We start from the raw sequence: 11,411 nt of genomic DNA, 5'->3' as shown, positions 1-11,411 counted from the left end.
ATTCAGACACTTTTTGAGTTACTTGATTTCTATTTATTGTTACACATATTCACAAAATATTTTCTACACAGTTCATGTCATACTGGTATAACATACAGAACAGCTTGACAGTCTGTCCACAATATTAAGAACAAGCAAAAAACCCTTATAGAAGAATGAGGTTCTATAACATGTAGTCTGTACTGAAGTCATAAGCATCATCTTCCTCAGTCATCTTTTCCATGACAAAAGAAAGTGCAGACTGCTCACCTATATTGGAAAGAAAAGTGAGGTTTAAAAAAAAAAAAGTACAGGAGTTCCCGTCGTGGCTCCGTGGTTAACGAATCCGACTAGGAACCATGAGGTTGATGGTTCGATCCCTGGCCTTGCTCAGTGGGTTAGGGATCCATTGTCACCGTGAGTTGTGGTGTAGGTTGCAGATTTGGCTCGGATCCCATGTTGCTGTGGCTCTGGTGTAGGCCAGTGGCTACAGCTCCAATTCGACCCCTAGCCTGGGAACCTCCATATGCGGGAGCAGCCCAAGAAATGGCAAAAAGACAAAAAGACAAAAAAAAAAAAAGTATAAGTAATGCCATACCATACTGCTTTGTTAGAAGACCCCTCCACCCAACTCACCTGCTTGAGACCCCTTGGGCACAGCCTCAAAGGCCTCTTCTGCAGGTGATGTGTCTGAGCTCTTTTCCTGTGGGACAGAGAAAAACAGTAGCACTTGTCATTAATCCAAGTAATTATGTACACAGGAAAATCTCAAGGTGCGTACACATTAATGGATGCACAAAATCAAGACTAATGATTGCAAGCCCTAAATTTCTAAATTGTATGAGGGGGTTTTTGGTCATGAAATATTTAATTCTATCTCTGCCTTAAGCTCTTTCTCGATGCTGTACAATACTACGCTAGAAACTTAATCAACTCATGTACATACAACATACTTACATCACCTTCTTTGTCAACACTTTCTTGGTCGGTGTCAACATCTCCATAGTCCTCCCCCTCCTCTTGCTTCTGTTCTTTCTGTTTCAGGGGTTCTTCAGGTATGTCCCCTTCCTCTATTATTCCATTTGTCAAACCTGAAGACTGGAAAAGGATGCTCCCGGCTAAACGAGGACCCTTGATAGCTAGGAAAGGCAAACAGACCCAATATAAACGGATGAGACCTTTACTGGCCTGGCAGCTCAAGAGTGCAGTTAAACACAGCCAATGCTTACCTTGTATGCTGCGTGCATTATTCTTTTCTAATTCTTCCAGATTAAAGCCCCATTTCATGTCTGTCACAATGCTTTCATTAAAATGTGAAGAAAGAGTCCAGGATGTAGGGGGGTGACAATAGTAACCTAAGGAGGCACTGGTATTAAAAACAACATTTGTCAAAAACCAGTTCCTTCATCCTATGTGGTCAGCACCATGACAAGAAAAAGAAGCCTTACCCTGTCCACTCAGACCACAGCAGTTTGGCAGCACCTTCTACATTTGGACTTCCACCTTTTTGGTGCAGTCCTCTTCTCTGAGCAAAAGAAGTGAAAAATTCCAGCGAATTCTCAAAGTCTGGGACAGTAAATTTCAGTACTACCTTAAAAAAGAAAAACAAACTGTCATCTATGTCTTACAGTATTATAGATGTTTTTTAAAAAATGGCTTGCAATTACAAGATGGAGCTCAAGAGAAGAGGAAAAGGGGATTCTTTTACCTGTCGAGCATCAGCATGGGACAGAATGGCGCTAGCAGCCTCCATTGGTTTTATTACTTCAATACTTGCTGGACTTCTCAAAGCAAGTGCAGAAGCAGAGTTCAGTGGAGATGCAATGAAACCTGGACTATCTATGAGTGTGATTTGTTTGTCCAAGGGGACAACCTGCATGCACCTTTAACAAGAAAGATAGTAATTAATGAGGGAACTGGTTTACCTAAAGGATAACACACAGAACACGAAGCTCAGGGTTGGATTGAACAAACTCAGCATAGCTTGTCAGATCCAATTTATCATCATTTGCTCCGTAGTTATCCAAAACTATAAAAACAGGGAGTTCCTGTTGTGGCTTAGCAGTAACCAACTAGACTAGTATCCATGAGGATATGGGTTCAATCCCTGGTCCTGCTCATGTTGCATGAACTGTGGTGTAGGTTGCAGATGTGGCTTGGATCTTGAGTGGCTGTGGCGTAGGTTGGCAGTTGTAGCTCCAATTCAGCCCCTAGCCTGGGAATTTCCACATGCCTTGGGTGCTGCCCTAAACAAAACAAAAATAAGAACACACGAGCCCCTTCTAAAGAGAAACACTAGGTGTTATAGTTTATATACATATTGACCTAAACACATGCTGTTTTCCAGGCATAAACATTTTCCCTCTACCTGGAAAACTTCTATTCATTTCAATTTCAGATTCAAGCACTTCCTCTGCGGCAGCTTTCCCCTCTCTGAAGCTATTTGCTCATCTTTCAAACTAGATTGTGGGCAGCTATTCTACTCCAATCAGTTCCTCCCCAAGCCTAACACTGGCATAACCCTATTCCTCTCACTGACTAGAAAAGTGAGGAAATAGAAAACGGTCTGATGACTAAAATCACATTTACTCATCTATAATGAAATACTAAAACCACGAAACTCAATTTACCTTGTAAGCCCCATGGATACACCAACATTACATATCCGTTCTTGTTTTAAGCTATTGATGATGCTGCTTTTCCCCACATTTGGGAAACCTACAAATGGGAAACCCACAGATTAAAAAAAAAGGCATTATGTGCTAACTACAAAATTTCCACTGCCTTATTTTATGCCTTATAATGTTTAGAACAAGATCAGAATTACTTTAACACTAAGACCACTCTTAGCATCTTCATTTCTTGCACAAGAATGAAAAAGGCAGGAAAAAACTACCAATTCAAAGAAACCAACACTCTTACAATATATTACCTACAGTGCCCAATTGGCAAAAAAACTGAATTACACATCAATTACTTAAAATTTTTGTCTTTATGTTGTGTGTGTGTGGTGAGGTAGGTAAGAAGCTAACATCTGAACAAGCCCTTCATTTAGTAGCAATGCCATACTCTGCATGGCACTTATTGAAGTGAGATAAAATATATTGAACTAAAACTCACCAATAACCCCAACGCAAATGGCTTTGCCATAAATCTCCTGAAAACCTCCAAGAAGCTTCCAAAGGCCTTCTTTACCAACACAAACTTCAGTTTTGAATGGAGCAACTTTCTTCCTTTCCTTCACAAATTAAAATCCCGAATAATTAGTTTAACTACTTCTGACAATATACCAGTTAAAAATCTAAGCAATCTGGCTCAAGAGCCCATCTAGTAAAAATCACCATGCTCCACTGCCTTTCAGGTTTTTGCTGGATGAAATCAGAGTTGGATCTTACAAGCTTTCAGTTTTTTTAAATCAAGATTTTGTATACTCATCATATTTCACCCATCTAAAAGATAAAATAACCTTATTTCCCACCACTAAATTAAGGGTACCTTGATTCTCTTCCCTTTGTCCTTCAGATCAGTTGAGGCTTTGAATACAACTGTTGGCAACTCTTTCTTCAAATAATTTAGCCAGTTCTCCAAATTTTCCGTTGGTACCAAATCTGATAGGAATTAAGAATAAAACACTGCTCCAATTTGATCATTTTGTTGAGGTGAATTTGCAGTGTTTGGAAAGCTCCGGATTTCACTCAGGATTATCTTTCCCCAGTTTTTTCACAAGTATCTAAACTAATGGGGAGGCAGTCAGCTCCCCATCATGCTTCTGTTAACAGAACTCAGTACCTACACCTCTGTATTTCTTCAATTCCCTTCTGCACTGCTCACCCTTTCAGGATTAAGCCAACCTCTAAATTATTACCCTACTAACCTTAGGGCTCTGTTTCCAGAATTTACTCTTAGGGAGCAGCCATGTTTACTGACTCCAAGAGTAATTTTAGATTCTAGCTTACTCTGTGCTTCACAAATCTCTTTTCTGGGTGTTCTTGTCCCTTCTGCCCAAACCCAGATACAAAACTATGTATTTCATTTAAATAATGCCAGGTTGACATTGTGCAGGTGTGGGGAATACGGAACACTGTCATCACTTCCTATGTGAAAAATACTGCACAGTATAAAAGCTTACACTCTTAAATAAGACAAAGTAGTTTTAAATATTCAATAGCAAAAAAAAAAAAAAATTACAAACCACATAAATCACTTCTAGAAAACATTTCCAGCCTACTATCTAGCACTGTCTTTGTTAACAAGAGCACACACATATGCACTGGTTTTGCTGAGGTCAGAGTTGGATCTTATCAGTCTTCAGACACAATCAGACTGTTCAGATGTTTTCCTCACACCTCAATAGTGCATATGGAACATAAAAGGGCAATTATTTTTGCTTACCTGACTTATTTAGTACAAGTACTAGCCTTTTCTGTCTACCCTTGACAATGGCTTCTTCCACCTGGGGACACCTGCAACCAAGAGGATCTCTGGCGTCTAATACCTCCAGCACAACATCTGAGGCTTCGATCACCTGTCAAAGCAGAAGCTATCAGAACAGCACCCCCTGCTCTGGCACTACCCTCCACATAAGTACATCAGCATTGTCTACTTTGTAACAAAGTAAACTCAGAGTTAAATCTCTTGTCTTCACTTGGGTTATCAAGCTAACACATTCACCATTTCTTATATGAAAATAAAACAGGTTTGTTTCAGTTGCCTTTGATCAAAGTGGATTTCAAGAGTGGAAACAGTCAAACTATCTAAACATGTAATCCTCTCCTTGTAAATTATATAGATTGATTAGCCTTTGTGGCCAAGACCTGATAAGCAGCCTAGTCACAGATGGGAATGAGCTTAGGAAAACAGACATTGGGAGTACTATAACAAGCCATCCCCTTGAAATCCCCTCACTTTGGTTTTAGCATTGTACTTTAACAGATTCTTATATTTTTTTGCACTGCCTTTTTTTTTTTTTGCCATTTCTAGGCTGCTCCTGTGGCTTATGGAGGTTCCCAGGCTAGGAGTCTAATCTGAGCTGTAGCTGACGGCCTACACCAGAGCCACAGCAACGTGCGATCTGAGCTGCGTGTGCAACCTATACCACAGCTCACAGCAATGCCAGATCCTTAACCCACTGAGCAAGGCCAGAGATGGAACCTGCAACCTCGTGGTTCCTAGTCGGATTCGTTAACCACTGAGCCATGAGGGGAACTCCTACACTGCTACTCTTAATGTATTGTTCTACATTTAAAAAACCACTGTGTCAACACATGTTACTTTATAAAATGCCACTTTTGTAAATCATGCTTACGGTAAATTGTTCCCACGAAAAAATTTAAAACAACAAGAATATGTCCTTCAGCCAAACATAACAGAGTAAGCCAGCTTGCTGGAGGAGTCTTCCAGCTCCAGAGAACCCTACTTCTACCTTTGCAAGGTTGGTGTCATAAGGAAAAAAAAAAAAATGACAATAGTCTTTCAAACATCATTACCATTTTTAGGCACTGACCTAGACTAAGATACCTTTTTAAGTTCCTGACAGTACAACTTCTTTGGATTCTGTTTGCTTGACTTGGCTTTCTTAGCTTTAGATCGCCCAAATTCCTATAGGATAAAGACAAAAGGAAGTAGACAAAATTAGAAGGTCAGTAGATGTAACCTGTTTCTCCATTTTTCATGAACAACTGGAGTACTGCAGTTGATATTTTAATAAATAAGACAGAATTTGAATTCAGCCTTTTTTCCTCCCAAGAGGCATAGCAACCCCTGCCTTAGCATGTGCTTTTTTACTTCTAGAATTTATCTCTTGCTCACAAACAGACCTCATCATACCTCTTTCACAAGAACCTTGTGAGACAGCTCAACACCAGGATTAGTTTCAAGTTTTCTTTTCTTGTCCTGTTCCTTCTGCCTCTCAAGTTTCTGCTGCTGTTTCAGTTCTTCAAGCTATGTCCAAGCCACAAGAGAAATGAGTGAGCCAAAGTGACCTGGTGTTCTGACTTTATTTTGAAAAAATACACACATCACTTGTTGAAAATTTCAGCTAATGCATCTTACCCGCTGTTTCCTTAGCTCAGCTTCCCGAAGAAGAGCCTCCTTAAAAGGAGCACTATTTGGAATTCCTGGGTCTTTCCTAGGCTTCTTTCGACCTCGTTTTTTAGCCTCTTTCCTCAATTTTCGATGGTGCTCTCGTACCTATCAAGAGAAAAAAATTTATCAGCATACAAAAATACTAAAGAGAACTCACATGAAAAATCAATCATGTTGCATTTTAGTTGTATTGGTAAGATGACCTAAAAACACTTTAACTGCAATACAAAGGACCCACCACGTTTATATATACATCAACAAGAAAATGTCAGCAGGAGATTCTTTTTGCAGCAATTCTTACCATGTTAATCAATTTTATAGACTTTCTCATCACTTTATCACTGCACTTTCCCACAGCTGTACTTCTGATGCCTAAAAGCTTGCTCTCATAGCTAGTCTATTCAATCTCTGTTTCCTGAGGTGAAGTCATATTAATAGAGACCTCTTTGTGGAGGAGTGGGGCAGAAATAAGTTTAGCTTTACAGTTGCTATAACTCTCCCAACAACAAGACTTACCTTTTTTTGGATTTTATACCGCTTATGGCAGGTCATGCGTTTACTTGATTTCTTTAACTCTACAAAGCAATAGATCACAAAGGTATTACTTTTTTTTTTTTTTTGGGGGGGTCTTTTTGCTATTTCCTGGGCCGCTCCCGCGGCATATGGAGGTTCCCAGGCTAGGGGTCGAATCGGAGCTCTAGTCACTGGCCTACGCCAGAGCCACAGCAACGCGGGATCCGAGCCGCGTCTGCAGCCTACACCACAGCTCACAGCAACGCCGGATCGTCAACCCACTGAGCAAGGGCAGGGACCAAACCCGCAACCCCATGGTTCCTAGTCGGATTCGTTAACCACTGCGCCACGACGGGAACGCCGATATTACTTTTTAAAATCACTTTTTATAATCTATTTCATCCATAAACGATCGATTTGTTTAGTTTTTGATGACTTTGCTCTAGGGTCATATCCATTTATCCATTTATTTTGTTAAGTAATTAACTACCTCTGAAACCTATTTTAAGTATCCTGTGAGGAATTCCTGTCCTGGCTCAGCAGTAAGGAACCCGACTAGTACCTATGAGGAAATGGGTTGGATCCCTGGCCTCCTTCAGTGGGTTCAAGATCTGGTGTTGCTATGAGATGTGGTGTAGGTCAGCAGCTGCAGCTCGGATTCCATCCCCATCCTGGGAACTTCCGTATGCCGCATGTGCGGCACTAAAAGACAAAAAAACAAAACAAAACAAAAAAAAAAAACTGTGGGGCCCCCGATAAAAACAAACATGGGCCACCCAAGTCCCAGAGAATGTGACCTAATTAATAGATCTGGTATAGAGCCCAACTTTCATGGTCTCACTTTTCCAAGATAAGACTGGGATCACACACAGGAGCGTATAAGACTCAAGACGACAGCTACTTCTTGTCAAACAACAAAATCACAAAGGAAAACCTAACATTGGGTTTGAGAGGCGACTCTCAGACCTTACCAGGGCCGGACCGAACGTGGCCGTAGAAGGGAAAATGCTGGGCCCAAAACCCGGCTCAGACACTGAAATACGCCTCAAGAAACCCTACCCTGATCTTCATCCTTGGGACTCAGCCTTCCTTCTGTACCACGGGCCCGCGGTCAACGTGGGGCCTTCCAACCCTCGGATGGACCAGGGAGACAACCTACCCGCTAGACCCTTATTTCCACAGATCAAGCGGCACAGGCTCATCGACCATCAAGTCCCTCTACACCCGCCCCACGACCCGACTCACTCGGCCGCTTCATACTGGAAGCTGGAAAGGCAATGCCAGCAGTTACACCAGCGCTCGCAGACACAATGTGCCTCCGAAAGGGCCACGTGCGAATTAAGGCCACTAGTGAGCGTCACGCACTCACGCAGCTGCCGTAAAGCGCACCGCCGCCGGCGCGCGTGCGCGCGCACGCAGTGTCGCGCAGAGCCAGGATCGCTTGGCGGCCGCGGGGCTGGTTTTGCGGCGGAACCGGGAGGGGTGAGGGCGGTGAGGGCGGCGGGTGCTGGAGCGACGGCAGCGGCCGCGGCCGGAGGAGCAATAGCAGCAGCCGTGGCGGCCACGGGGCGGGGCGCGGCGGTCGGTGACCGCGGCCGGGGCTGCAGGCGGCGGAGCGGCTGGGTAAGGCCAGGCGCGGGGCGGGCGGGGCCGCTTCCTCTCGGCCGACTGCCGGGCCTTTGTGTGGGCCCGGGCGGGCGGGAGCAGCGGCGGAGGCCCCGCCCCGGCCGTGGGGACGCGCCGGTCCGGCCGGGTGCGCGGGGCGGGGCACGGCGGCAGGCTTCGTGACGGGCCCAGCAGCTTTGCCGCACCTGCCGGCCGGGACAAAGGCGCGCCGCGGCCCGGAAACTCTCGGAGACCCGCTTTCCCGCCCCCGGCGGCTGATCGAGCGCTTGTCGCGGACAGCTTCAAAGCTGTCAACGTATCTCTTAGTCCCCCGTAGCAGTGACAGGTCGTACCAGTGACAGGTCGGAAAGTCTTTCATTTTCTCCACAGTTCAAGGCCTCTTTTTTTTCTTGTCTTTTCCTGGCGGTTCGGGCGCAAAGCCTCCTAGTAATTTTTTAAAAACACTTTCTGGCTAACTGTGTTCAGACTGTTTTTTATCAGTGGGACTTGTATTTATCGTAGGGGCCGCATAGAGTTACTTAACTGCAACACCACAAATAATCAAGGTTTAAAATTGTGTAAACTTCTGAGTTTTAATATTTTTCCGTCTCAAAATTTTTTACTGAGAGAGAAACATGGTTTTGTTATTATAGGGTACATATTGGTGACTTAAGGGGGAAGAAAAACTGGCAAAAATTTAGAGGGGACCCTCAGAAACAAAGACAAATATACGGTATGGTGGTTATAGAAATTATTACTATGATTTTAGAAACATGTTGGAATAAAGCGTTTGTATTAACTTATTTTCCAACAAGCTAGGACTCCTCAAAAATGATTTCTAAGTATTGTTTTTTTCCATTTTGTAGTGTGCTCTTTTCCCAAATGTAATTCAGAAACAAGTTGGACTATACAAAAGCGTAGTAATTTCTGCTTTATAACTTGTTAGTATATTGGCCATGTTTTAAGATCCAAAGAAATATCGAATGATATCTTTTTTTTTTTTTTTTTTTTTCGTCTTTTTAGGGCTGAACCCACAGCATATGGAGATTCCCAGGCTAGGGGTTGAATTGGAGCTGTAGCTTCTGGCCACAGAAATGCCAGATCCGAGCCAGGTCTGCAGCCTACACCACAGCCCCCGGCAAATGCCCTATCGTTAACCCACTGAGCGAGAGATTGAACCTGCATCCTCTTGGATACTAGTCCGGGCTCGTTATTACTGAGCTATGATGGGAACTCCTGGATGATATCTTTTGAAGAAATATGTCAAACCAGTTACATGTGCATGTGGATGAGTAAAAGTGCTTTGACCACTGTCTTTGGCTTTGGAAGTGTACAAAATACCTCGCATATTAATATTCTTCCCAGATCTTCAAGATTAGTAAATTGTTGTATATGTATGAGAGACTACTATGAAGCCATCCAACATCATGTGAAAGAATGTCAACTTGGGAGAATCATCCCTAAGTTAAAACACAGGCTGCAATATAATATACGCAGTTTGTTCGTAGTTTTGTTTTTCTTAAAGGCAGCTGAGGCGTGAATAAATACTGAAAGTGTCAACACTAATGTTAAGAGTGGATTTTCTCTGGAAATTAGTGTTATAAGTGGGTTTTTTTTTTTCTCTTTGAACCGTCTGTTTTCCAAGATTTTTGTTTTAAACATGTATTGCAGTACTAAAGAATCACTAGAAATACAGGAAAGTACTGAAAGTTTATAAATTGTCAAAACATACCAGCAAAGCTTTACTGAGTAAATAGTTTCCCAGTTGCACATTGTAAAGTTATTCTTTACTGTCCACTGTAATTTATCATTGGTTTTTAGACTTTTGGACCTGTGATTGTAATCAGTGCCATTTTAAAACTTGTAACTGAGCTTCAGAATCGATTTCTTGTTCTCTTTATATAAAAAGAATTGCTGAATGGATGCTCACAGACCTTCTAAACTACACAAACTTTTTTCTTAACATCCCATTTAAGTTCACTTTTAATACATTTATTAAACAGAAGTTGATCACCCAAACTGTGCTGTAAATCAGGCTACAAAAATGGATAAAACGCTGTTCCTGGAGTTCCCGTTGTGGTTCAGGGGAAACAAATCTGACTAATATCCATGAAGATGCAGATTCAAACCCTGGCCTCTCTCCATGGGTAGGGGATCCGGCGTTGCTGTGAGCTCTGGTATAGGTCTCAAGACAAGGCTCGGATCCCACATGGCTGTGGTGTAGGCCAGCAGCTACAGCTCCAATTTGACCCCTATCTTGGGAACTTCCATATGCTGCCGCCAGTGTGGCCCTAAAAAAAATAAAAAAGAAAAAAAAATGCTGTTCCTGTGTCCAAGGGAGCATGCAGTCCTAGAGTTAAAACTTAACACTTTTGTTGTGCTTTGAAGTTTCAAAGTGATTTCACGTACATCTCACTGTCACGACAATCTCAGGGAGGTATGTACACTCTAGTGTTCTCATTTTAGAAATGAAGAGACAGATCTGAGAGGTTGTAACTCAAGCAACATCAAATGGATAGAGATGAAAGACTTGGGTCTCTTGTCTTCTGAGCTCAGGTCTTATTGCTCCTCCTACATTTCCTTTCTTGCTAAACTTCCAAAATACATTTTAAAATGTATTCTTTGGATGAGATTTGAAAATTATTCTTAGGTAATAAGGACCTTTTTTTTTCTTACCAAAGTAAATTAATGATTCAAGGAGTTTTTGATGTTGTATGGTCTAAACTATATATACATATACCCCAGTGATTTACATTTTTTGTCATTTGATTTTCAGTGGATTATTTGCAAAAGTAATTTTGATCTCCTGCCACATGGTTGAAGGCTTTTTTTTTTTTTTTTTTGGTCTTTTTAGGGCCTCACCTGAGACCTATGGAAGTTCCCAGGCTAGGGGTCAGATTGGAGCTGCAGCTGCTGGCCCACACCACAGCAAACCAACTCTTCGTCTGCGACCTACACCACAGATCACAGCAATGCTGGATCCCTCAGCTACTGAGCAAGGCCAAGGATTGAACCCACATCCTCATGGATACTAGTTGGGTTTGTTACCACTGAGCCATAATGGGAACTCCACCCCCCCCTTTTTAAACCTTTCCAAAGTTGCATGTGGTATCCTTTCAATGCTCTTAGGACTTTAGGAAAGAAATGTCTTTCTCTGAATTTTTTTTGGTGAGTTTTCAGACTCTTTGCTCACATGAGCCATTCTTAGTTTGTTCCAGCTTGCTAACATT

General features: G+C 42.4%; 2 protein-coding genes across 32 annotated transcripts in view; one reads left to right on the top strand and one right to left on the bottom strand.

Moving 5' to 3' along the window:
* GNL3 (G protein nucleolar 3) lies at positions 11 to 8,291 on the bottom strand. 7 transcript variants are annotated; one of them, XM_001928454.5, is made up of 15 exons: positions 7,822 to 8,291; positions 6,580 to 6,638; positions 6,031 to 6,168; positions 5,806 to 5,919; positions 5,497 to 5,577; positions 4,372 to 4,504; positions 3,475 to 3,587; positions 3,100 to 3,217; positions 2,610 to 2,697; positions 1,688 to 1,862; positions 1,428 to 1,570; positions 1,209 to 1,345; positions 937 to 1,118; positions 616 to 682; positions 11 to 249 (listed from the first exon to the last, which is right to left on the bottom strand). In XM_001928454.5, the coding sequence occupies exons 1-15, from the start codon at positions 7,832 to 7,834 to the stop codon at positions 164 to 166; spliced, it is 1,647 nt and encodes a 548-aa protein (XP_001928489.1). In that variant the 5' UTR covers positions 7,835 to 8,291; the 3' UTR covers positions 11 to 163. The 7 variants fall into 7 exon arrangements, 5 of the variants coding, with proteins under 5 accessions (XP_001928489.1, XP_020924607.1, XP_005669697.1 ...); XM_021068948.1 differs by having other exon boundaries at positions 942 to 1,118; positions 7,822 to 7,956; XM_005669640.2 differs by lacking the exon at positions 7,822 to 8,291 and adding an exon at positions 7,736 to 7,816 and having other exon boundaries at positions 942 to 1,118.
* PBRM1 (polybromo 1) overlaps positions 7,417 to 11,411 on the top strand; it is a 131,400-nt gene continuing 127,405 nt past the window's right edge. For 10 of the 25 annotated variants that reach the window (XM_021068909.1, XM_021068908.1, XM_021068907.1 and 7 more), the window contains exon 1: positions 7,417 to 8,199. In XM_021068909.1, coding sequence (XP_020924568.1) covers positions 7,582 to 8,199 — 618 coding nt within the window. In that variant the 5' untranslated portion in view covers positions 7,417 to 7,581. Of the gene's footprint in view, positions 8,200 to 8,332; positions 8,544 to 11,411 lie in introns of those variants that run through there. The other 15 variants (XM_021068928.1, XM_021068922.1, XM_021068918.1 and 12 more) reach the window with 8 other exon arrangements.

Source organism: Sus scrofa, chromosome 13, assembly GCF_000003025.6.
Source record: "Sus scrofa isolate TJ Tabasco breed Duroc chromosome 13, Sscrofa11.1, whole genome shotgun sequence".
NCBI lineage: Eukaryota > Metazoa > Chordata > Mammalia > Artiodactyla > Suidae > Sus > Sus scrofa.
Note: the sequence above shows the minus strand (reverse complement) of the source record. Positions and strands in the feature narration are given on the sequence as shown.